Below are 27152 nucleotides of genomic sequence, written 5' to 3'. Positions count from 1 at the left end.
GAGATCAACATTATCCCATACAGAGTGAGAGATCAACTCTGTTCCATACAGAGTGAGAGATCAACTCTAACCTATACAGAGTGGGAGATCAACTCTATCCCATACAGAGTGGGGGGCTACAGGTTTACCGAGAAAGGTTGAGAACCAACTGGGACATCTGAATCGGTCCCCTTGCAACTGGTCCACGTGCAATCGGTCCCTGTGCAACCGGTCTCTATGCAATCGGTCCCCATGCAATCGGTCCCCATGCAACCGGTCCCCATGCAACTGGTCCCCGTGCAATTGGTCTACGTGCAACTGGTCCCCGTGCAACCGGTCCACGTGCAACTGGTCCACGTGCAATCGGTCCCTGTGCAATCGGTCCTGTGCAACCGGTCCACATGCAACTGGTCCCCGTGCAATCGGTCCCCGTGCAACCGGTCCCCGTGCAGTCGGTCCCCGTGCAACTGGTCCCCATGCAATCGGTCCCCATGCAATCGGTCCCCATGCAACCGGTCCCCATGCAACCGGTCCCCGTGCAATTGGTCCACGTGCAACTGGTCCACGTGCAATCGGTCCCTGTGCAATCGGTCCTGTGCAACCGGTCCCCGTGCAACTGGTTCCCATGCAACCGGTCCCCGTGCAATTGGTCAACGTGCAACTGGTCCCCGTGCAATCGGTCCCTGTGCAATCGGTCCTGTGCAACCGGTCCCCGTGCAACTGGTTCCCATGCAACCGGTCCCCGTGCAATTGGTCCACGTGCAACTGGTCCCCGTGCAATCGGTCCCTGTGCAATCGGTCCTGTGCAACCGGTCCCCGTGCAACTGGTTCCCATGCAACCGGTCCCCGTGCAATTGGTCCACGTGCAACTGGTCCCCGTGCAATCGGTCCCTGTGCAATCGGTCCTGTGCAACCGGTCCCCGTGCAACTGGTTCCCATGCAACCGGTCCCCATGCAACCGGTCCCCGTGCAACCGCCCTGCAGGCCACCTTCGCCAACCCGCACAGACCCCCGTGGTCAAGTATGGCTAAACGGGCCCAGCGACGTCACAGCCGATGGAGAGGCCTTCATCCAGCAGTGGATGTGAGAAGCAAGGGGGCTGTAACAGATGAAGGGTGGCGTAAGTGGTGCAAGAGTCGTGCCTCGCGGCAAGACGGACGCCAAGGTAGATGCCCGACTCTGACGCCTTTCTGTGTGCTGTTTGTGTGTCCTCCCCCTGCAGTGTGTGAGTGTGTGTGATGGTAAGTGGGTAGGTGAGTGAGTGGGTGGGTGAGTGAGGGAGTGGGTAGATGAGTGGGTGGGCGGGTGAGTGAGTGGGTGAGTGGATAGATGAGTTGAGTGGGTAGGTGAGTGAGAGAGTGGGTAGATGAGTGGGTGGGTGAGTGAGGGAGTGGGTGAGTGAGTGGATAGATGAGTTGAGTGGGTGGGTGAGTGAGTGAGAGTGGGTAGATGAGTGAGTGGGCGGGTGAGTGAGTGGGTGAGTGGGTAGATGAATGAGTGGGTGGGTGAGTGGGTGGGCGGGTGAGTGAGTGGGTAGATGATGTTAGTGGGTAGATGAATGAGTGGGTGGGTGAGTGAGGGAGTGGGTAGATGAGTGGGTGGGTGGGTGAGTGAGTGGGTGAGTGGATAGATGAGTTGAGTGAGTGAATGAGGGAGTGGGTGAGTGGATAGATGAGTTGAGTGGGTGGGTGAGTGGATAGATGAGTGGGTGGGCGGGTGAGTGAGTGGGCGAATGGGTAGATGAATGAGTGGGTGGGTGAGTGGGTGGGCGGGTGAGTGAGTGGGTAGATGAAGTTCGTGGGTAGGTGAGTGAGTGAGTTGGTGATTGGGTAGAGTGAGTGGGTGAGCGGGTGAGTGTGTAGATGAGTGACTGGCTAGGTGAGTGAGTGGCTGAGTGTGTTGTCGTAGACCTGCAGTAGTGTCGGTTGAACGCATTGTGGGTGCCATACAACTGTCAGTCTGGAAGATCAAGTCTTCGACATGGACGGAGGAATCAATGAGTTAAATTCATGGGAACGGTGACCATGGCAAGTCGTAGCTATAGAAGAGTGATAGGGAAACATAATGTAGATGCAGCCAGTGGATATTTGGTGCGCGTATATTACTTTTCCATAAAACTTGGGGCCCTTTGGCCTACTTGGGGCCTCGGGCTTTGTTTAGTATCCGCTTGCGCTTAGCGCCAGCACTGCTTGCTTGCGTTCGTCCGGGTGCTGCTAGCCGACCCTGACCTCAAGTCGAACTCAAACTCTGCCTCGCTCGGCGGCTAATGTGCTCGCACAGCGATGTGTACACCGGTGCTGTCAAACGTGACCCCCCCGCCGCCGCCGCCGCAGCCGAACAAATAGCAGATACTTTCATTTCGGATTAAACAAAGTATTTGTACGAGCCGTGAGCTCTTGACGTGCGGTTTACGTGTCAGTCCAGGTAGAGAATGGCAAAATATCGGAAAGTTAAATATTTAGTGAGTTGTTTGCCTTGAAGGGCCGGTGGCTGTGGTTTGGGGAGGCTTTCATCCAGCAGCAGGTTTACAAATAAGCTAAATATAGAATTGTGAAACTGCGGTATATTAACCACTGTGGCTATGTCGTGACCAATTTCAAGACGATGAAATGCAAAAATTAAAATATATTTGGAGTCCATCGGCCTGTTGGCCTTGGAGACTTATGTTAAAGGAATATCTTATCTTGTATTCAATTAGCGCTTTTATCCAAGCCGCCTTACAACAGTTCTGAGTGGTACAATCAGGGTAACTAAAATTATACGGTGAATAGGGATGGGGTATATGGAGGACGAATCGTGGGTGCCGCAATTATGGGGGGTGCCGAGGGATGAAAGGAAGGATGGGCCAGGGAGAAGAGGTGGGGGCAAACTTAATTTCGAGCTTTCGTGACTGCAGGAATTATTCTTTGGTTCTTTCGGTAAAGTCACGTATAAAGATAAAATAATAAATTAAATTAAATACTAGCATACGACGTTTCTATTGCAACACAAGCAATCATCATCAGGTATAAATGAAATAGAAACACAAATCTAGTATACTTAGAAATGTAATGTAATACAACAGAGTCGGATAACATAACAGTCAACACCCTACCTGGTTGATTACGTTATTCCTGAGAATGCTACATTTGAAGAACGTAATCAACCCGGTTGCGACCTCTGCGGTGAACCCACTCACGCTGCTGGGTGGACAGAGGCGACTGCGGAGGGATTTCCATAAATCGTCCCCGTCGCTTCAAACTGTCGACTGGCCTCGTACCAGACGTTACAAACTGTCGGATTCCGCCACGTGCTGGGGACGTCATTGACAGGGCGCGCGAGGCGGAGATGCTCCACGCGAATGTTTACACGCGGCAATACGCGACGAGAAGAGTCGCTTCAGAAGTAGTTCTTTGACATCCCCTTCCGCGTGCCCGTCGTCTGGCACGGTGGTGCACGACCAGCTGGCGGGAGCTCCGCGTGGACTTGGTTCCTCGGCCACGTGACCTCGGAGAGCACAATTGAGATGCGAGAGGGATAGCAGTTCTAGATTTGAAGCTTTCGTGACTGCAAGGATGCATATTCTTAGGTTTTTTTGGTAAAGTCACGTAGGTAAAAAATTAATAAAAGTAAAATAAAAATTAAATAAAAATCACGACGTTTCGGAGGCAACACAAGCTTCCGTCTTCAGGTGGAACTGTCACAGCACGATAGCTGTATCAAGCGATTAATTTAAATTTTTACCTACGTGACTTTACCGAAAAAACCTAAGAATAGGGATAACAGTGTCAAAAAACGAGCCAACATTCGTGTGACGTCGTTCTTAAAATGAAACGCAGAACCATGCCTTAATGTAGCTGGGCACGTGAATCCGATGGGTTAGACTCCATCAGAAATGTGACCGTTGCATCTGAGAGCGACCGACAGGTCGGTTTGAGTTGGAGACGGCTGCTGTGGCTGTCACTCTGTGGGCCCACCACGGTCGCCCAACCGTCTCCATGCACAAACTCCTGCGGGAAAAAATTATGATTACGCCACACTTTGGCGTTTCAAGTTGGGGGGACTGCGACCCCCCCTCGCCCCCCCCGATCGAAGGAATGGCGCTGCCCCCCTCCTCTTCCCTTCCCCCCCTCGTGGTCGCCCCCCCACCCCGTGATCCGTGAATCACACAAATCACTAGAGACACGCGCCGGTTGTATGGCAGCCAAGAGCAGTTGATGCGAATGTTGTCGCAAGAGGTCGCACACTGTCCTTCGCTGGGCTATGGGGCCGTCCATAAATGACGTCACGCACCTAGGGGGGGGGGTCAGACATTTGTGACGATGTGTGACGAGGGGGGGGTGAGAAATGTGACGTCATATCAAAATGCGCAACTTTAAATAAATATAGACAACACGTTCTACTTAATTAAATAGACTTTTTAATACATGTTTTCTCCTACAGCATCAGAGTGCAGCGCCACATTAAATACGCACTACAATGACAATAGTTTAAAGCAATTTGAAGCATGTTTTTTTTTGGGGGGGGGGGCAGATCTTTGTGACGTCATATTTGAGGGGGGGGGCTGACTTTTTGTGACGCCGTGTGACGAGGGGGGGGGGTAAAAACATCGTCCAAAATCGCGTGACGTCATTTATGGACGGCCCCCATGATGCGGTGATGAATGAATTAATGAAATAAATCTCCGACCTGCTCGCTCATCGCCAGAGGGCGCCATGCGTTGATGGTTACAATGAGCGTTCACTCTTCCACTGCGGCTTGCCAGACGGATCTCCGTGGGTTCTCTGTGTAGTGTTGTAAAGGACGGACTTCTAAACTTCTTCATGGCACACACTGTTTATTATCTTAATACACAGTCCCTATCACACAAAGGGGGTATATGGTCCCTCACCTGTTACCCTGAGGAGACACAGCCTCCGGACCTTGCAGGCTATCTAATCTCCCTGCTATCCCAGCGTCCTCTGGCTGGACCTAGGGGATCTCCCCCCGACCACTGGTTACACTGAGCCCTAGCCCTGACGAGGGCTGGAGGGCTTGGTCCAGGGTCCTAGATGTCTTCGGCCAACTTGGGTCTTCGTGTAGCAGAACTGGCCAAGAGCTCTCAGCGCTCTGGCTTTTATACCTGTTCGTGGCTGGATTGTCCAATCCCCGGCCACCTTGTGGGACCCTCCGATTGGTCCTTCCCAATCTGGCGTTTGGATCCTACCTCACCCCATTTGACCCTGACCGTTTGATTGTTTACGATCCGCTCTCTCGCAGTTTGCGAACAGCGAGTAGTTAACACCACTACATCTGTATCGTGTCTCTGTGGGTTCATAGTTGGACTCGCATGGCCACAATCGCACTACTGTGGCTTGTGACCTTGGAGACTTTGGTTATTTGGCCCTGAGAACTCTTGTTTAAGGGCGCTTTATAAAATTACAATTATTATTGAATGAGAAAAGTGTTCACTGACGGACGTGGAGTAACCCAGTAAGCGTGCCGCGGCTGGACCAACGTTCTCCAAGCGCTCCAATCATTGCCGTACTGATTAGGCGTGTAACGATGCATCGAGTCGTCCATTGATGTCCTTTGCACGTGCGGTGAATCGTGCATTACTCGATTGCCCAGGAAAGCCTCACTGAGTCTCGTGGCTCTTATTCAGAAGGGTCCTGCCAAGATGCAAGTTTTCATAGGAGGGTTGTGGGGGGGGGGATTAGTGGGTAGGTGGTCAGTGGGTGGGGGTGTGAGTGGGTGGGGGGGGTGTAAGTGGGTGGGGTTTGGTGAGTGGCGGGGGGGGCGTTCAGTGGGTGGGGGTGTGAGTGGGTGGGGGAGGGTGAGTGGGGAGGTGCGTTCAGTGGGTGGGGGTGTGAGTGGGTGGGGGGGTGAGTGGGTGGGGGGGTTAGTGGGTGGGGGGGTGAATGGGGTCAGTGAGTGGGGGGGGGGGTGAGTGGGTGGGGGTGTGAGTGGGGGGTGAGTGGGTGGAGGGGGGTGAGTGGGTGGAGGGGGGTGAGTGGGTGGGGGGTTTCGTGGGGATGGAAGTGAGTTGATGGGGGGGGGTGAGTGGATGGGGGGTGAGTGAGTGGGTGGGGGGTGAGTTAGTGGGTGGATGGAGGGGGTGAGTGGTTGGAGGGGGGTGAGTGGGTGAAGGTGTTAGTGGGGGTGAGAGTGAGTTAATGGGGGGGGGGGGGGGGTGAGTGGGTGGGAGTGGGGCGATTATTGCCCAGTGTCATCCCGATCAAGTAATCTGCATGTGAATTATAACACGCCATTGTCACGTGTGAAGCGAATTAAATAAACAACGCAAAGTACAGCCTGGTCCAGATGTATTGTGACCCCCTCGCCAATTTTATTGACCCCGAACATTTTTTTTTTACTTTGCAAATTTATTTATGTTTTAAATAAACCTTACTTTAAAAATATATGTGAAGTTTCAGTGAATTTAATGGGGACACAAGACACCTGGACCACCCTGTGGTCTGGTGAAGGGCAATCAGTTTTAAAGACAAGGCAGAAATTATCAGAGCATGTTTGTTTGCATGTTCACCACTCTGTGTGGTGGTTAATGGAGACTTAATGCCTTGCAAATGGTTTCTATTTGGTGTTTGAACATCTTATCACCTCCCGTTTTATTGCCAGGAAGGGTTAAAACCTATTCATATATTGTTGCATCAGTTTGATACTTGGCAAAAACAAAGGTCCCATAGACACCACCCTGTATCTTGTATGCTGGTGATGCTGCCGATGCTGCTTTGGCAGTGGTGCACAAACCACAAATCAACAAATATTCACTCAGCACGTTCCTCAATTTACACCGTTCGGAGAAGTGGTTGGAGGTCCCTGGACCAAAATTCCACGAGAAATGACCCCCCCCCCATACACCGCCCCCACCCCTTCCCATCCCTGGTCAACCCATCCGCTCCCCCACTCCCTCCTCCACTAATCCCCCCCTCCCCCTCGCTCTCCGCGTCCCTCCTCCTCCGCTCTCCTACCCCCCTGCGTGTCCTCTCTTAGAGGCCGAGGCGACAGCCAACGCGAACGAGCGAGCCAGCGGAGATTTCGAGAACGGGAGTCGAGGAGGGAAGGAAAAAAGGGTCACGCGCAAGACTGGGGCGCTGTGCGAAGCCACGTGGGGAGTGAGTGGAAGGAGGTGGTGGACGAGAGTGGAAGGTGAGGGTCGAGGTTTCTGCCGCTGGACGAAGACGATCATGTCTCCTGCACGCGGTCTACTGCTCGCCTGCCTCTTCTGTCTACACGCGCGATCGGTGAGTCGTCTTGGTGACACTGCCGTTCTGGAAGACTTTGCAGTTTTTTCCTGGGTTTTTCTGTTTGCGCATAGTCACAGAGTCACTTTAAGATGTTTTCTTGTTCATGTTTTGGTTTTTTGTTTGTTGCGGTTGCACCCGATTCAAGAGCCGAATGGCTCACAGGGCTATACCAAATAAATGAAGCTGAAAACTGAAACCAACCATTTTCATCAGGATTATAAGACGCACTTTACCCCGTCTGTATTGGAACAGAAACGGCGTGGGTGAGCTTTAAAATCCAGTAAGTGTTTACGTGCGTGCGTGTGTCTGATCTACGAAGCGGGCCACCCAATTTCGATTCCCGCTCACGGCCAAAAACAGTGACGATGATCTAAACCGGACCAGTGACGATTATCTGAAGCGGTCCTGGGCCTCCCGTAGGACGACTCAGCCTCAAATGAGTACCTGGTGCTGTGCGCAATCATCGCCACTGGGGAGATAAAGACGGTCTGTCGTTATGCTGGCCACTCACCCCCCCCCCCCCTGTACCGTTCCTGCCTTTATAGGTGCTCGCTAACAGCACTTGCCCAACAGTCTGTTAAAACGCTATACGGGGGGTCTTTGTCTGTGTGTGTCTGACCAGATTTGAAACTTTGTTGACATCGGGTACAAGTTCGGAGGCTGCGTCATACTTTCCAGTTCATCTTATAATCTGGAGAATACGGTCGTTGTTAGATCAGAGCAGGGGTGATAGGAAACCGTTTTCTGTATCGTTATCAGCAGCAGCAATGTAATCATGGTCATTACTCCCATGATCAACGCCACCATCACCCACCATCACTGTATTTTCCAAGCCCTTCAGTGTAAAGTTCAAGCTTCATTATTCAACTACAATCCAGCGTCTCTACTCCGAAGAAGACTTTTGTCTGACACGTGAAATACATCTTCTTACAGGGTACAGATTCTGTGAGAACAAAGGTGATCGGTTACTTAGTTTTAGCAACTACCGTATCCTCCTGATTATAACGCGCACCGCACAGTAACACGCTACCCGCGCAGTTGGCCACGTACGGTACGAAAGAAGTTCAATGTACAGATTATAATATGCACCCCTAACTCTTACATTTAAACACATGTAGAGGAAGGGAATCATATAATCCGGAGATGACAAAATCGGGCCCAGCTTAAATAATTCGTTTTTGTGGAGAGATGCTTTATTTATGATTTATATATTTCTAAAGTATTATAACTGGCCATGTAACAAACTATTAAAACGCATTATTACGCCAACAATATATTATTCATCAGGTCGTCGTGTGATTTTTGATCGTTCATACAAGTGACATGCATCAACTTCATCATCATAATCATTAAATTTCGATTTAAAGCTTTCGTGACTGCAGGGATTCATCTTCTTGGTTCTTTCGGTAAAGTCACGTAGAATGGAAATAATAAAATAATAAAAATAAAAACATAATAAAATAATTATGTTCTTATTTTTCTTTTTTTATTACCGAAAGAACCAAGAAGATTCATCATCATCATCATCATTGCCAAACCATGCTCAATCCACTGCTGGATGAAGGCCTCCTCCACAAGCCCCCCCCCCCTGTCTCACCACCTCTCACGGCTGTGGTTGGTTTGGGCCGGGCTGTGGAAGGGGGATGCAACTCGTCTCAATACCCACCGCGGGGGGCACCTTGCCTGGTATGGGTGCCGCTGTGACAGCCCAACAACCCACAGGGCTCCCGGGAACCGTGGCGTGTCGGTGGCGAGATGTGAACCGCCTCGCCTGGTGTGCGGGAAGTCGTGGGCTCAAACCCGACCCTGACACCTGCTGTATATTTGGAGTTTGCGTGTTTTTCTCTCTCCCTGTTGGCGCGTGGATTTTTCTCCGGGTCCTCCGTTGTTTTTTTTTCCCCTCCACTTTTAGCATCAACGTGCGTTTCGGGTATTTGGCTGCGATACATTTCCACGCGATAAGCCACTTCGTTGAGCTATCATTTGTGGCCAGGTCGCTTCTGAAAAAGAGCTGTATATCTCACTGGGCCTTATCTGGTAAAATAAAATAAAAAGTTTAGAGTTTTACCAAAGCATTCTCTTCACCAAATCAAGGCGGTGTACCGTGGAGCAAGCCCCATTAAATCACGACCGCAACTCTAATAATACATTAAGATCACATTTAAAGTTAAAAATTTTGTTTATACAAAATTGCCAATGCAGGGACCCTGATATACAATGTGGCTCGCTTTGGTAAACACTCATTATGGAGGTATGTGAGTTCATTAGCTCTGATTAGAAAACACCACTGGCTCCTTACATGGCATCAGCGCTGCCAAGACATTTCGCAGAGAAATTGCTTTTTTTTCCTGATGTGGTGGTGGGACACAGTTCCCAAGCAAATTCATTATTTTACGAGAGCCCAGAGTCCTGTGAGAATGCCCTCGCAAGCAGTGACCTTTTTGCTGCGTTCCCAAAAACAAACATGTAATGTAAAATTCCCTATTTATGAAATGCAATCGGGCAGCACAAAAAGTTAAAACACAGTAATGACCACCGAGGGAGGTCTCATCGGGGGGTCTTCTTAAGCCACACGATGACCCCAAGAGTTGGCAGGAGTGAGCCATATGCATTGTGTGCGTCACGTGATGATGGTCATGATGATGATGGGGAGCGGTAGTGTAGCGGTTAGCACGCCGCGCTACGAACCTGGCGACCCGGGTTCGATTCCCGCTCACGGCCAACACCAGTGACGATTACGGGAACCGGTCCTGATCCTCCCCTAGATCGACTCAGTCTCAAATAAGTAGCTGGTGCGATGTGTGAACATTGCCACGAGGGAGACAAAGGCGGCCGGGCGTGGTGCTGGCCACCCACCTGCTCGTGTGCCGTGCCGGCCTTCATAGGCGCTTGCCCCAACAGTCTGTTAATGATATACGTGGAATCTTTGTTTTTGATGGTGATAATGATGATAGTTTTCAAGTAATGTTCTGCAACGTTGGCATGTGTCTAGGCTCTGCCCGTCCGTCTGTTCGTCTCTGTAAAAGAGAGAGGGGGGGGGTCACGAAGACTCCATCTAATGACCCGGCACGGTGAACCTACGGTCAGAACGCTCCACACACCCCCCTCCGTGACCTACACGGTAAACATCAATCGGTATTTTTGCCATAGCGGTGGCCCAACGGGGTGGGTGGGGGGGGTAACATCTCAGCCACGCGCCAAAATCACGACCGGGGGGGCGAAAGAGAAACGATTCCTGGGCAAACGCCGAGCGGTTGGCACCCCCGGGGGCCGCGGCTGTCGCCCAAGTTTTTTTTTATTTTTGTTGTTTGCGGCGCAAAGAGCCAAGCCAACATTGGATCTCGGCGGCGCTAATTGGATTCCCCGCCACACGAGGCTGGCTGGCTCCGTTTGCCGCGGTCACACAGCGGTGGCGGTGACCCCCCCCCTCTCCGCTCCGTCGCTGTGTTGGTTTTTCACGTGCCGCCGACAGCGTTTAAGGTGCGTGCGGCTCGCGAGTTGATGCCAATGCGGGGGGGGGGGGTGCGATGCTCGGTTTGTGAACCGCGCGGCGCTTCTGAAATGTTGTGAATTCGCGCAACGCCGCGAGCGACGCGCGTGACCCACGGGTTGCGCGCTCGCGTGCGTGCGTTTGGGCACCGTGCCGACGTTCATGGGTGCCCCCGACGGCCTGAAATGCTACGTGGTGATGGTGGTGGGGACCTTTCTCTACCCCCGCCCCCGCCCCCCTGTTCTCCACTCACTCTCGCTTCTCTCCCTTTCTCTCTTTGCCCTCCCCCGCCACCCCCCCCCCATGTGCACGCATCTGCCCCGAAGTGAGCTGCCAACCAAAAAAACATCGAGGCTATTCATAGACCGCCGTCGTTGTGGCGAACCTGCCAGAAGCAGCGTGGACGGCTGCTGCCTTGTATGTCGGAGCGGCGGAGGGGGTCGATGTGTTGGGGGGTGGGGGGAGGGCTCTCGTAGAGGAGTAGCAAGCAGCAGGAAAACACCACACGCACACAGAGCGCAACTTCGCAGCCAACATTTTTTTTAAATGATCCCTGTAATAATAGTGATGATATAAGGGGCGTGGAAACAGCCAGGGAGCAGAGTGATGTGGGTGGAGTGAAACCAGGGAGCAAAGTGATGTGGGTGGAGTGAAACCACAGAGTGATGTGGGTGGAGTGAAACCACAGAGTGATGTGGGTGGAGTGAAGCCACAGAGTGATGTGGGTGCAGTGAAGCGAGGCGGCAGAGTGATGTGGGTGTCACGGTGTGCAGAGCTTCATGTATCGTGGAAGGGTCTTTAGGAGAATGATAATCTGTATTTATACTCGAGAGGAATCGGATGAGCTATAAAGCTCCTTTTGCACAGATGTTCAGTAGGGGCGTTTAAGAACGTTACGAAAACAACCAATACAGCAAACACGATACGATTAAATGGGAACAACAATTCTGTAGCGCTGCCCCGGACAGCTCCAGCTGACATGAGACCTCCCTGGAGTTGTGCGGGTTGTAGGTTTCAGGTTTCAGTTTCATGATTTAGGTATAACCCTGTGAGCCATGCGGCTCTTGACTCGGGTGCAACCGCTACAAACAAAAACAAGAAACATATTAAAGTGACTACACGCAACAGAAAAATCCAGGAAAAAAAGCAGCAAAGTCTTCCAGAAAAAAACACCGTATATCAACGCTGTGTGCGAAAATCCAAGTGGGATGCAAGGTACGAGCCCAGCGCGCGCTGAGGTCAATGTGGACGCGTTTTGAGGTTCAACCGTCCTCTGCATGGAACGGATCGCGATTCTGCGTATCCAAGAATATGGTCGACGGTTCGGGCATCGGCCTTAGTCATCTCCAGTGTGCGACTGTGAACAGACCGCATGACACGCAACCACGCACTGCCCGAGACACAAATATACGAAGGAGACATCAGCAGCAGCAAGAATGATACCACTAACTCCGCTGCCTCCCGATGCGATTGGCTGGGCTCTGACCACCTGAATGCGAAATTGTAGTTGTGTTGCTCTGCGTCTGCGATCAGCAGCCGTACGACAAGAAGCATAATAAGATTATCATCGACAGCCATGATCGATCCACTGCTGAATGAAGGCCTCCCCGAAGCAGTTGGAGCATCTGCTTTAACTCCCTGCGCGTGTGGGCGGGTGTCATGTCGAACGCGAGTTCCTAAAGTTGTAGAAATGGCATCGCTTTGGACGAAACCACCACGGTGACGCCGTCCCAGCTCGGATGAGAGAGTCCGAACCACAGTGGCTAATTGATTCTAGATTTGAAGCTTTCGTGACTGCAAGGATTCATACTCTTAGTTTTTTCGGTAAAGTCACGTAGGGAAAACATGAAATTAAATTTATTTTATTTCTATTATTACTTTTATTAATTTTAATTGCATTTTTTACCTACGTGACTTTTCCGAAAAGATTAAAAGTATATAGTGGCTGATTGGTTGATGCGTACGGCGCCTTGAATCCGGACGGCGTAGGGAGGACGGTTGCTCGCGTCGTTCTATCTCTCATCTCTCTCTCTGATCCGCGAGGCGGCTGCGGGATTCTCTCCGTTGTTTATTATCTGCGCTCGATCAGATTTCAATTTTCTCGTGGCCATTAGCTGGACTACCAACAGCTGTCGAGAGCCGTGCCTCCACACACCAGGGCTACGTGTGCCCCCCCCCATACCACCCAAGCTCGTCATGCCCCCTCCATAACTACAAACACTCCATCGCCCCCACCTCTATCTCTCTACACACACCCCCTCTCCATTTCACTCCCACCTCTCACTCCTCTCTCCCCATCAACCCCATCTCTCTCACTACCCCTCACTTTCTCCTAACCTCTCCATCCATCCATCTATCCCCGCCCCCCGCAACTCTCTGCCTGCACGACCCTTCCCCGTTCCCCATCTGTCCACACATCGATCCCTTGAGCGCCAACTCCGATCGTGGAGGGGTTTTTGCCGTTGCTAAAACGTGACGGAGTGCCCTGCGTTGGTTTCAACGACTTTTTGCGGTCGCATCTTTCGCGTGGCCAAAGGTCAGGAGGTCGTTGTGACTCACGCCCTGAATGCTGTTGACGCCACCGTAACCTGCCCATCGATTCCGTCCATCGCGCTCGAGCCCACAGCTGTTGCAAAGCTGACCTCTGAGGTTCATTCATCCATCAGCACCGTCTCGGTTTAGGTCTCCCCCTTGGTCACCGGACTCTGGATGCTACTCCAATGCCCAATTTGGTGACCTCCTCCTCATCCTCATCCCTCCTCCCTCCTCCTTCCTCCATCCTCCCCGCACCACGTGTCCCACCCAGCGGAACCTCCTCTTCATGAGTGTACCTTTAGCTTTACTGTCACATTCTATACCCAACTTGCAAGCTGTTTACCCAATCCTCCGCTATAGTGCACCCCCCCCACCACCCACTACAAATAAACCACAGTACCTCGCTCATCTCGTCAAGGACCATAAACCATCACGCGAAATCCGGTCATCCTCACAGCGGCTTTTGACTGTCCATCAAACAAAGGCGGCGGTCACCGCATCGCGAGCTCTTTGATGCGCTTCAGCGGCCGTCTGGAACGTTCTTTCTTCACATAGTAGGAAGCCACTGGATCTGTGCACTTTTAAATCGAGGTTGAAAACCCATTTTGTTTAGAACTCTTTGTGTGTTCAGTTTGCTGTCCTTCCCCCACGCCTCTGATGAGCACAGTCGGCTACGTACGGTGGGAAAGAAGTTCGACATCGGTACATACTGTACGTACTTCAGAACCTCTTCTTCACAATGACATCTAACAACATTTCCCTGCCACATTCCAGCCACAACCTCCAAAATTCCTAGCACTGATAGGTACTAAAAGGGCGGAATGTTATTTTGTACAAAGTAAATTCAGTGCGATCTTGGTGGGTTTTAGATAATGATGATGATGATAATAGCATTAATGATTTTTTTTTAAATACAAGGATTTGTTTATTTACATTTAAATAATAAAAACACTAATTTTCAACCACGTGTTAGAAAGTTGATGGTCTCAGCCTGGAGACATCAATGACTGCACCAAAACAAAACAAAAACCATGAGCCCATGCATGACGCCACGTTTAGTTTTTTGCACTTAACGTGGCCAAATTGCGGCTCTGAGATGTTACCGCCGTGAGTTCTGACCGGCGCGCAACAAACGAGCCATCCCAGAGCGGAGTGTGCGGGAAGCGTGTGGCTGCATTCTGCTGCGTGGAGAATAACAAGGCCACTTGAAAGATGTTGACTGGGTAAATCGTGTGAAGCGTCAACCGCTGTCTGCACGCGGGGGGGTGGGGGTGGTAGGGGGGGGGGACAAGCTGAGGGGGGGGGGTGCTGGGAGGGAGGGGGTTAGCTGGGGGGATGCTGGGGGGTGGTGGGCGAAGCACATCCCTGCGATCATTCCCAATGGATTATGTATTTCATGACATTCAGCCGATAGCATAACAGGAATTAAACGAGCGGAGGGGAGGCGAAGGGGGGAAGCTGGGAGGGTGTGGGAAAGAAAGCTGCCTTGTGATGCCACGTGATATCTCGTTACAGCCACGCAACCGCTTAGTTGACGCTGTGCCCAGCTGGCTTTCGAATCCCTCGATCCCTTGTAAGCCCATTTGCCTTTTGTGGACGGTGTGGGTAAAATTAGCGGGACCGACTTCTTGTGCCCATTGCAGGGTTTTAAAAAAATTGTTTTTGCTACTCCGCGTGACCTGCTGTGGGGCTATTGCGTGCGACCGTGATGTGATGGTTTGCACGGCGTGGACTTGCAGTCAAGAGGAGGTCACTGACAGTGATTCAATCTCCCGGCGCGGAAGTTGTAACAACGGTGCAGATTTCTTAAATCTCCTGCCACTGCCTCTAACCGACGTGATGTTATGATACTAGGATTTGCCTCTTTCTGGCAATAAAACAGTGTGTTGAGATGTTAAAACACCAAACTGAAACCTTTGCAAGCAATAATAATTTCACTGCATTACCCACATATACTTGTGGTGAACATGCAAACAAAAAATCATGCTCTGACAGTATGTGCATTGCCTTTGAAACTGATGGTCCACACCAGAGACAGCTTTCTTTAGAGCCTAGTCTCAAACATTGTTCACTGTCAAACAGTGTTAACTGTCAAACAGTGTTAACTATTTGAGACTAGGCTCTAAAGAAAGCTGTCTCTGGTGTGGACCAATCAGTTCCACATACTGTCAAAACTACTAATATATATTTTTATTTTACCAGATAAGGCCCACTGGGCTACACAGATCTGTTTCAGAAGCGGCCTAGCTATAACAAATGATAGCTCAACGAAGTGGCTTATCGCGTGGAAATGTACCACAGCCACATACTCTGAACGCATGTTTTTTTATATGGAGAGAAAAAAACGGAGAACCCGGAGAAAAATCCACACCACCATGGGGAGAACGTGCAATCTCCAAATATACAGCAGGCGTCAGCCTCGGGATCGAACCCATTTCTGCTGTATACCAGGCGAGGAAGTTAACATCTCCTAGCCACCGTGGCACTTATTAGGGATGATTACCGACGGACGGAACCGGTGATAGAATTGCAGCCGGAGTGGGGAATACACCCACGAGCGCAACCACCGCCGAGATGGAGCGATGAAATCAGTTTTTTGAGCCGGAGTGAGATGGGTTGTGGCATCGGATGACGATAGCATGGGGGAGGTTTTCATCTAGCAGTGGATTGACCATGGCCGAAATGATGATGATGATGACAATAGTTCAATTTGTAACGCGCGCAAATTTGCAGACGTAGTGGCCGCAACTCAGAGTCGCGGAGCCAAGCTCAGAGTCGCTCAAAAGCATGATTGTAGAGGTGAGTTTTTAAGTCTCTCTTGAAGGAGGCGATTGAGGTGATGCTGCGAATGTGCAGAGGGATTGCGTTCCAGACTGTTGGGGCTGCCACCGAGAAGCGGCGCATAGACATGACCATCCTGGATCTTGGTATCAAGAGGAGGTCGTGAGTCACGCTGCGCAGGCATCTGCCGTGTGCTGAGCTGCAAGTTGTCAATAATGAAGAAAGGTACGGCGGGCAGGCGGATGTGAAGGCATTGTGGCAGAGGCAGGCGGTCTTGTATGTGACCCTACTGGCGATGGGTAGCCAGTTGAGAGCATGGAGACAGGCTAGTGAGTCGAGACGGGGATGAGTGTGGGCAATGACGACGCGTGCTAGGTTATTTTGTAGTGATGATGACAATATTAAACATTGATTCATGGAAATGACACAAACATTTGGCCGGTCCTCAGCATAGCCTCAATTATTTTCCGTCCGCCCGTTGCCAACGTGGAAACCAGGGCCAGTGATCCGTCACGGCGAATGGATTCATCAGCGTCGTTTTTTCCCCCCCGTGATGTTGCTGAGCCAGAGAGACGCAACTGAGTTTAACCCCTTGTGCGACCCCACTATCACGTGAGCATATCCCCATGTCCCTCTGTGCACGCAACCCCTTGCCCCCCTGTTCCCATCTCGCCATACCCACATGCCCCCCTGTTCCCATGCCCCCCCATGTCCTCATACCCTGCGTCCCCTTTGCCACCCGTGTTCCCACGTCCCCGTGTCCCCTTGTCACAATGCCTCCACGTGCGTTGAACTTCGTTTTGCACCGTGCGTAGACAAACCCGCGCTGCCACGACCTCCCCTTCTCCGCTTGTCTCCACGTTCCCATGCCACCGCGATGCCCGTTGTCCCCGCGTCGCAACGCCTCCTCATCACCGCGTACTGCTCCGTACCCCCATGGCACCACCACCCACCCCCATGCCCCCTTGTGTGCCAGGGCTCCGCAGGGAGGGAGACGAACGGGGAGCGTGCCCTCGCCAATGCAGGCGGCCGTCTCGTGCCGTACTACGGCCGCACCGAGCCAGGTAACCTGGGGCGGCTCCTGGGGAGGGACCGCCAATCTCACCGCGCCGCGCGCAGACGCAGACGCCGTGCCCGGCCGCCTTTGTCTCCCCAGTGCTGATGCAGCGGGTGACGCATTTCAAGCTGAGTCGACCTAGAGGAGGCCCCCAGGACCGCTTCGGATAATCACCACTGTTGTTGTTGTTGTTTTTGGCCGTGAACGGGAATCGAACTCGTGTTGCCGGGTTCGTGCTAACGGCTACACCACCGCCGCCCCCCCCCCCAACACACATTTACTCACCTCGGCGTATTGCGCAAAACGATCAAACTGAAAACATGTAAACACCCCCGTGCTTAGTGACAATGTTGACTTGGCAACCGCTCAAACTCGGCACGATTTCTCACGTTCATTTTGGATAACCTCGCAGGTGACCCATCGGCTCACGAATCCAAACGCTCCCAGCAGGTTAGCCAGAGAGGAATTATCTCCATGACGCCGTGGCCACGGATCGCGTGGGTCTCCTGATCTCAGAGAAAACGAAGCTGGGCGCAGTGGTTAGCGCCCTGCGCTCCCGGCCACGGCTAACATCAGTGTCAAAAGTGACGTCTGGCCCGGTCCCGGGATCCCGCGACCCCGAGCAATACCGCCACCTTTACCAATGCGTATTGACCAGCGTGGTGAAGTATGGTCATGATCGACATGGTGTGAAGAGGCCTTCGTCCAGCAGTGGAGAGGCAAAGGGCTATGCATTATGATTCTTGTTATACACATCTATGCCTATGACCATATCGTTTTCAATGCATATGATCTTGCCAGACCATTGAGTATGAAACGGGTTGTTATAGGCTGCTGCGAGGCTACACATTGGCAGCACAGGGCAGTGCACGAATTTAATTGTTGGATGGTACCACTGCTCGGTCTATGCTTCCCACCTTCACCGATCGGTACTGACCAGCCCGGTGAAGTATGGTCAAACAATCCCACAGCGTGGGGAGGCTGTCATCCAGGAGCAATTAGGAAAAAGGTTTGTAATTAATAATTATTCTTAGGGGCCGTCCATAAATGACGTCACGCACCTGGGGGGGTCAAACGTTAAATAAATATAGAATTGTTATAACAGCACTCCTACAACATCAGAGTGCAGTGCCACATTAAATGACAATAGATTAAAGCGATTTGAAGCATGTTTTATTTTCAAAATAGATATATGGTTTTGGGGGGGGGGGGGGCAGAGCTTTGTGACGCCATATTTGAGTGGAGGTCTGACTTTTTGTGACGCCGTGTGACGAGGGAGGGGGGGGGGTCAAAAATCGTCCAAAATCGCGTGACGTCATTTATGGACGGCCCCTTAGTATTTCCATGTATGTACGCTTGCAGGAACACGTGTGTGTCTATTTATAAATATCGGTAGTGTAGTGGGTAGCGCACTGCCCTATGCATTCAGCTCCCCGAGTTTGATTCCCGCTCTCGACCAATGATAGCGGCGAATATTTGAACCGGCTATGGGCCTCCTCTAGGTCGACGTAGCCTTAAAAATGTGTACCTGATGCGGTATGTGTGGTGTTGGCCACCCACCCCCTCGCGTGCTGAGCCAGCCTTCGTCGGCGCTCGCTCACAGCACTTGCCCCAACAGCCTGGTAAAGGCTATACGGGGGATCTTTGTCTTGTCGGTGTGTGCAGAGCAGCTGTGCCGGCTGACGAAGTGCCGGAAACCCGCGGGATCCGTGTGCCACGTGGTGACCACAGAGAACGGCACACGCATCCCCAAGTGCATGTGTCCTAAGACTTGCCCCGGGTAAGTTAGACTCCTGTATGTGATCACTCGTTGGGGGTTAAATTTCGATTTAAAGCTTTGGTTACTGCAGGGATTCATCTTCTTGGTTCTTTCGGTAAAGTCACATAGAATTGAAATAATAAAATTATAAAAATAAAACACCTGATGACGACTGCTTGCGTTGTGGCCGAAACGTCGTGAGAATTATTTTATTATGATTATTTTTATTATTTTATTATTTCCATTCTACTTGACTTTACCGAAAGAACCAAGAAGATCGTTGGGGGTTGGTTGTGGGGGGGGGGTGCAGAATTCTTGACCGATTCACAATGCACAGGGCCAGCTGCCCAATAGCAGAATGTGGGCATCTAACTTCTTCAGGGAAATAATAAAATTATAAAAATAAAACATAATAAAATATAATTATCACGACGTTTCGGCCACAACGCAAGCAGCCATCCTCGTTGTGGCCGAAACGTCGTGAGAATTGTATTTTATTTTATTATGTTTTATTTTTATTATTTTATTATTCCCCTTCTACGTGACTTTACCGAAAGAACCAAGAAGATGAATCCCTGCAGTCACGACAGCTTTAAATCGAAATGTGTTTATATTCTCACCCCCCCCCCACGCACCTCCCATTCGCACGGTCGGCTACACATGCTGCGTAAGAAGTTCAACATAGATGCGTACGGCCCAGGTCGGGCCCTTTGGAGGCTTGCCCAGGTGGCCCACGTGACGCTGCTGCCGTACGGGACCCAGTTGGCTCATGGGCATGGGAGGCTGACGCCTAGTAGTAGGTTTTTACCCTTTCAACTGGTACAAAACTGACACCTTTATACAAGGGATCATGTTTGCAATAACCACAACACAAGCAGTCAAAATGCAAACAAAAATAAACACCTCTGATAATGATATGCAATGTCCTTGAAGTTGATTGGTCCACACCCGAGACAGCTTTTCTTAGAGCCTAGTCTCCATTGGTGTTGGACCAGATGACGCCCAAAGGCGTACAACTCAAAGACAGCGCACTATCAGAGTATTGAGAGCTCGGGTTAAGCATTAACACTATGAGACCTCCTTTACCAGTGGCAAAATATAGTAATAGGTTTTAACCCTTTAAACTGGTACACAAACTGACACCTTTATACAAGGGATCATGTTTGCAATAACCACAACACAAGCAGTCAAAATGCAAACAAAAAGAAACGTGGAGCGCAGCAGGCTAACGCTAACGCCTGCTGCGCTCCCTCTCGTACACAGACAACCGATTAGCACGGTTGGCTACGTACGATGCTGAAAGAAGTTCAACACGGTACGTTGATGTGCCGTGCCGTGATGAGCGTGGTACAGCGAGCAGAAGCCCGTTTGCAGCGCGTACGGGCGGCAGTACGACAACGCGTGCCTGCTGTACAAGGAGGCGTGCAGGAGGCGCAGGCGAATCGGCATCTCCTACTACGGCGAGTGCATAGGTGGGGCATGCGTGTCTGTGTGTGTGTCTGTGTCTGTGTGTGTCTGTGTGTGTCTGTGTGTCTGTGTCTGTGTTTGTGTGGTGTGTCTGTGTGTGTCAGTGTGTGTGTGTCTGTGTGTCTGTGTGTGCGTGTCTGTGTGTGTGTGTCTGTATGTGTGTGTCTGTGTGTGTGTGTAAGGGGTAGTGTAGCGGTTAGCGCTACGCTGCGCTCTGAACCTGGCGACCCGGGTTCGATTCCCGCTCACGGCCAACACCAGTGACGATTATCTGAACCGGTCCTGGGCCTCCCCTAGGTCGAATCAGCCTGAAATGAGTTCCTGGTGCGGTGTGTAAACATCGCCACTGGGGAGACAAAGGCGGTCGGGCGTGGTGCTGGCCACCCACCCCCTCGTGTGCCGTTCCGGCCTTCATAGGTGCTCGCTAACAGCACTTGTCCCTACAGTCAGTTACAGGCTATACGGGGGGATCTTTGTACTTGTGCTCTATAATAGATATCTACCATCGAGGCGGTCCTATAGCTCTCTAGAGTCCGCACTACAGATCTCCACTGCTGAGGCCGTACTACAGCGGTCCGCCGCACGCGGTGGTCGCCGTGGTCCCCCCGTGGTCCTCCCGTGCCCCCCCCCGTGCCCCCCCCCGTGCCCCCCCCCCCCCGTGCCCCCCCCCCCGTGGTCCCCCCGTGGTCAGCCCGTGCCCCCCCTGTGGTCCCCCCGTGCCCCCCCCCCCGTGGCCCCCCCCGTTGTCCCCCCGTTGTCCCCCCGTGGTCCCCCCGTGGTCCCCCCGTGCCCCCCCCCCTCCGTGGTCCCCCCCGTGCCCACCCCCCCCCCTTGCAGCCAGGCAGGGCGCGTGCTCGGACGCCGAGGGCGGCCAGTTCCCCTTCCGCCTGCTCGAGTGGTTCCTGCACCTCAAGGAGATCGACGCGTTCGGCACCGTCGACCCCAGCTCCTCGCAGGCGACGCTCGACAGGCAGCAGCGCACGCTGCTCGCCGCGGTGAGCGGGGGGGGGGCGGGGGGGAGGCGGGGCGGGGGGGGGCTCCCATATCTCGAGACCTGCAAACACAAAAAAACGAGCTGCTGTTTAATTGAATGGCGTTGAATTATTTTTTGTTTGACATGAAGGTAAGGGCCCGATATGAAAAAGATTGGGATTTCAGAACCGCACCTCCCACCACCTCCTCCCAACTTCCCCCCACCACCACCCCCCTCCCTCCCGTGCTTGCGGGCCGCGTGGTCGCAGTGGAAGTTTGCGGCGCTGGATCGCGAGGGAGACGGCGAGCTGAGCCGCCGCGACATCAAGGACCTCCGCTTCCGCCTCATGCCCCTCGAGCACTGCGCCGAGCAGTTCTTCCGGTGACACGCGTCCCTCCTTCACTCCCTCCTTCACTCCTTCACTCGCTCGCGTCCCTCCTTCACTTGCTCGCGCCCCTCCTTCACTCCCTCGCATCCCTCCTTCACTCACTCTCATCCTTCCTTCAGTTGCTCGCGCCCCTCCTTCACTCACTTGCATCCCTCCTTCATTCCCTCCTTCACTCCCTCGCATCCCTCCTTCACTCGCTCGCATCCCTCCTTCACTCCCTCGCGTCCCTCCTTCACTCGCTCGCATCCCTCCTTCACTCCCTCGCGTCCCTCCTTCACTCGCTTGCATCCCTCCTTCACTCGCTCGCATCCCTCCTTCACTCCCTCGCATCCCTCCTTCACTCGCTCGCATCCCTCCTTCACTCCCTCGCGTCCCTCCTTCACTCCTGCCTCCCATCCTTTCTCACGACCCTCTTGTATCCCATCCCATTCTTCCTTCCTATCCCATCGCCAATCCACCCCATCCCTCCAATTGCTTCAATCCCTACCGCCTCCAAGCATTCCAACCCCTTACACCCATTCAATTCCTTCCAAATTCTCATTCCTCCCATCTTTTCCATCGATGCTGCATCCCATATCACCTATGCATCACCTGCGTTCCTGTATCACATCCCTTCAATCTCTGCTCCCCCCCTCCCCCTCACCACCGACATCAAATGTGTACCTGGTGCGGTGTGTAAACATCGCCACTAGGGAGACAAAGGCGGCCGGGAGTGGTGCTGGCCACCCACCTCCTCGCAGTGCCGTGCCGGCCCTCATAGGCGCTCGCTGACGGCACTTTCCCCGAAAGGTCTTCATCTTTGTTGTGTGCATGGGCAGGTCATGTGACAAGGACGACAATAAGATGATCTCGGAGGAGGAGTGGACGAGCTGCCTGGTGGAGCGATCTGAGAGTTGGTACGAGACCTTCATGTGTAAGTACTCCGGCTCGATGGCTCATCTCGACTTAATCTTAATTTCACCAGGCAAGGCCCACTGAGCTGTACGGCTCCTTTTTCAAAAGCGACCTGGCCGCTTGTGATCGCGAGACGAAGTTGCTTGTCGTGTGGAAATGAATAGCGGCCACGTCTTCTGAAGGCATGGTCTATACCAGAGGTGTGGACTCGAGTCATGTGACTTGGACTCGAGTCAGACTCGAGTCATGAATTTGATGACTTGCGACTCGACTTGGACTTGCATAACACTGACTTTGTCCCACCTATGAGATGTGGACTCGAGTCATGTGACTTGGACTCGAGTCAGACTCGAGTCATGAATTTGATGACTTGCGACTCGACTTGGACTTGCATAACAATGACTTTGTCCCACCTCTGGTCTATACACGTGGAGGGAAAAATCGGAGGACCCGGAGAAAGAAACATCCACGCGACCACGTGGGAGAGAGACACGCAAATTACAAATATACTTGAGTCAGGGTCGGGATGGAACCCACGACCTCCTGTATACCAGGCGAGAGAGATAGCATCTCGCCACTGCCTCTGTCCATCTGTCCGTGCGTCTGTCTGGCCCTCTGTCAATAACGTGGAAGGGGTGGGGGGGGAGGCTCACGATAACTCTCGTAATGATGATGCAATGCGAGCGAAACTCGGGTAAAAAATAGGTTGCGTTGCTGTTAGTGAAGTTCCCTCGAGAAAACCAGCAACGTTGATCAAAGCCTCGCACAGAAAAATCTCGCAGACAAAAAGCATACTTTTTGTTTTTTTCGGAACCAAAGAGTATGGATCCCTGCAGTCACGAAAACTTCAAATCTGGACAAAAAGCAGTGCGAAAAGTACGTTAAAAAACACTGTGTCTTGAAACGCGAGGTCGTTATTGTTCATTGAATACGTTTACTGCGTGTGCAGTAACGAGTCGTGCTTAGAGTGTCACTGCGGGCGTTGCGTGTCACTCTGCTGCAGCAAAGAAGATGGGTCCAGGCGGGGAGTGGATCGAGTCGTGAGCGAGCTGAAGCCGAGCTGAGCGAGGGATCCTCTGCAGCGTGCCGCTCGCCCCCTCGTCCAGCCCCTGTGTGTGACCCCCCCCCCCATTCACCTCCTCCACCGTTTTCCTACACACCGCCCACTCTGCTAGAGAGACGCTAGCCCAATGGTCTTCATTGCCAGCTTCCGCAGGCCACTGGCGAGCCCCTGGTGGCCTTTAGTGCGGGCCCCTGACTTGCGGCCCTCGACAATTCACGAATGTTGAGACCACCACCACCATCATCATCGCCGTGCTGCTGTCAAACCCCCAATGGTTTCAAACGTGTGGCAGCCCTAACACTGGTGATGTCTTATCGGCGAAAGTGGGGCCCCCTCTGAAAATTAGCAAAGAACGCTGCTCCTATAACCCCTCGGGTTTGAACAACAGGCAAGTTGGGCAAACTTCTTAAATCCCCAGTCCCCACCGCCCCTGTCCACCCAGCAGAGTCGGAGTGGTTTGCGCCGCAGATGGTCGATCGGCAGGTCGCGTGCGGTGGGGTAAAGTGTGGGTACTCCCACATTTTTCCAAGCCGCCTTTGGACGGCATGGAAGAGTAGGCCAAAGCAGCCTCGGGAGGAGCTGTGTAGAGCTCCCTGTGGTGGAGGTCCTTCTGCCGGCAGTGGCGTGAGCGGGCATTTGCAGGGGCTGCGCCTTCAACTGCAACTTCGAACGTTCAGTGAGGCCCATCTTCATCGGCGGCCCTGAGCCACTGGTTGTAAATTCCCCGTGCCTATGACTGAGAGCTCATTACATCCACTCACTGTTGACTTCCCCACGCAAACGGTGGTGTTCGTGGCTTTATCGACCGCCCCCCCCCCCTCCTCCCGGGATGAACCATCGGCGTGTAGTCTCCCCGAAGAGTCGACCCCTGGTTTTAAATCAATCTTCATGCACCAGCAGGAACCCCGGCAGAGAGCAGGGCAGCTGGGGACTTGCTTTGGTCAGTCGACTTCTAAACTGGGGCGCCGCGAGATTTGTGGAGGTGTCAAGACGCAAACCGGCCTTCGCCAACTCGAGGGAGATCTGCTCGGCCTCTGTGTAATCTATTCAACCGCCGTTGCGTTCGAAGCTGGGATGTAGACAAAGACAAAGATCCCCCGGATAGCCTCAACAGAGAATTTTTTTGGTGGGGGGAGGGGAGCAAGTGCCGGTGGCGAGCTCGGTGTAGGCACAGCCGCTCACCAACGCACACTCCGGATATCGGCAGCGAACCATTGGCACACACTCTTCCCCGGTGGAGGCAAAGACGCACGCTCTGATAGCCCGCTCGAGACGTGGCGAGATATTAACTACCTCGCCCGGTATACAGGAGGTCCGTGGGTTCGATCTGACGCTAACGCCTGCTGTATATTTAGAGTTCGCATGCTCTCCCCTTGGCCACGTGGATTTTTCTCCGGGCCCTACCGATTTTTCTCTACCACATTTAGAATCAACATCGCGCGTTTAGAGAGATAATATTGCTGCTATACATTTCCACGTGACGATAAGCCACTCCGTTGAGCTGTCATTGGTGATTGCCAGGTCGCTTCTGAAAAACAGAGCTGTATTGCCTTGCCTGGTTAAAATTTCTTTTATGAACGTAGTTTTAGTTGAAGCAGGGTGAGACCCCGAAAGATCCACGCTGGGTTTCATGCGCAAGAGCGACCCGAGGGGGGTCACCAATTTGACGAAAAGCAAAATCAAAGTCCAGCGAATTGAAACGTTGTCTCTTTGGCTCTCAGTGAGGAAAGTCACCTCCAGGCATGATTTGAATCCTCACTGATCGTCAGCCCGAGTCCGTTGAGAACACCAATTGTCCAAGTTCGCTTAGTTCTTTAGAATTAGATCACCGGCGTGCATTTACTTTTTTTACATTTATACAGTACACCTCGTCTAACTAATACATATATATGTATTTACAGTAGTAGAATGATTTTCCATGCTGGATAAAGGCCTTCCCACTCCGCATCCGTCATGGGTGTGTTGTTAGAGCATACTTCATAATTTTAACTAACCCAAAAACCTCTATTGTGGATACTTCACCGTGCTGGTCAATTCGGGAGAAGGTGAAAGGGAGCAGGGGTGAGCCGCAAACCATTCCTGGTATCGCTCGCCACTGATTTTGCCCACGGCCTAGGAGTTGAACTCGGATCGAGCCGGGTTCATAGTGCGGTCAGATGGCCACCCACGTCACTGCTGCAATCCGCGATATTTAGTTACAGAAATGTGTGAGTCTGGGCGCTTTAAAGTTGACAAACGTTTTCCTTGTCTGATGTCATCAAATGTATTTCGGAGACATCAGCAGCATATATTTCCAGATTAATATTTATAAATATTGAGCATGCTTACATATAGGAATATATATATATTTGGTCCGAAGACATTTTATTTACATGACCACAATAATTACATTCAGGATCAACAAAATATTAATATGATTATTATTAGTTTAAAATCCACCTCGCGTTCAATTTTCGACAGTTCAATTGCATCGTGTCACTTTGCCGCGAGCAGCCTGGACACAATCGCCTTCACAAAATCAATGTATTTCACTCAAAGATGCTGTTCAAGTCTAAAGAACACATATTTTGCGCAGAGTATGTGACTCGAATTGCTCTCGAGAACTTTGTAGGCAGATGCGATGGAACACTTCCCAAATGCAGTTTGTAGGAATGATTCGGGATCTGGCTCATCAGCAAGTCCTCGAATCCCATCGTCCCAATCGTCTCCACGATCACTTAACAGTTTCGCAAGCCTCAATGTATACGCCGCGATGGCCAATCCCATGCTTACTCCTTGGACTCCTGACCCACGATGGCTGGGTTCACCGGAAGGATTCGATCACAAGTTAATTGGAACATCATCATCAGAGGCACCAAGCAATGCGAGGACACCCGTACATTTCAGAACGCCGGTGTATCTGTTTGTGTGGCGATCACGCAAGTCGTCTTTCACCACGCCTGAATGTCACTTGCGATGTAATAAAAACAACTATCCAAAAAAAAATCTCAACATTGTGATTCCGTGGTTACACATCCTTAGATAATGTGTTTTATTTAAGTCACAGATATACTTTGGTGCAGGGTTGCCACCTGTCCCGGATTTCCCGGAATCGTTATTTTGTATAGGTAGCTGCTGCTGTTCTGAGATATCGATCAATCATCGCCCGGGGTCATTACAAGTCGCGCAAATGTTCAATAATCGACCCCCCTCGCGCACACAACAATGCGCTGATTGTACCGTGAGCACGATAAATCGATTTGAACCGATGCATTGGTTACGACAATTAATCGGTATTGATGAATCACTGGAATCGATGGACGATCGATGGCTTATCGATGACGACGATGATGACGACCTTGTCACATGCTTCCAAACATTGCACACATAAACGACAGCCAAACGAAGCCGTCCTGAACTCATTTACAACAACAGCAACAGCGACTCGTACAATTCACCCGCGTTACATGGACCCACCACCGTGCCGTGCCACACGAAGGGTGGTTGGTCAGTCGTTTCAAGTTGTGTCCCGTTGACGCGAGACGCTGTTGAGGTTGAACC

The 27152-nt window shown here is 52.0% G+C and overlaps 1 protein-coding gene across 1 annotated transcript; it reads left to right on the top strand.

The window, feature by feature from the left end:
• Positions 1-6945: 6945 nt before the first annotated feature.
• LOC144946594 (SPARC-like) lies at positions 6946-25381 on the top strand. Its single transcript, XM_078875609.1, has 8 exons — positions 6946-7202; positions 16988-17075; positions 18734-18848; positions 20181-20299; positions 21132-21289; positions 21536-21648; positions 22474-22568; positions 23553-25381. The coding sequence occupies exons 1-8, from the start codon at positions 7146-7148 to the stop codon at positions 23591-23593; spliced, it is 786 nt and encodes a 261-aa protein (XP_078731735.1). The 5' UTR covers positions 6946-7145; the 3' UTR covers positions 23594-25381.
• The last annotated feature ends 1771 nt before the right edge of the window (positions 25382-27152 follow it).

Source organism: Lampetra fluviatilis, chromosome 41 (genome assembly GCF_964198595.1).
Source record: "Lampetra fluviatilis chromosome 41, kcLamFluv1.1, whole genome shotgun sequence".
In the NCBI taxonomy this organism is placed as follows: Eukaryota; Metazoa; Chordata; class Hyperoartia; order Petromyzontiformes; family Petromyzontidae; genus Lampetra; species Lampetra fluviatilis.
This window is presented reverse-complemented; position numbering and strand designations above follow the sequence as displayed.

Excerpts from the sequence above, each read along its gene's own strand:
- LOC144946594 (XM_078875609.1), top strand. The coding sequence starts at position 7,146 with ATGTCTCCTGCACGCGGTCTACTGCTCGCCTGCCTCTTCTGTCTACAC. Across the intron at positions 18,849-20,180 it reads TGTCCTAAGACTTGCCCCGG|CGAGCAGAAGCCCGTTTGCA; the intron begins GTAAGTTAGACT and ends AGCGTGGTACAG. Across the intron at positions 21,649-22,473 it reads TGCGCCGAGCAGTTCTTCCG|GTCATGTGACAAGGACGACA; the intron begins GTGACACGCGTC and ends GTGCATGGGCAG.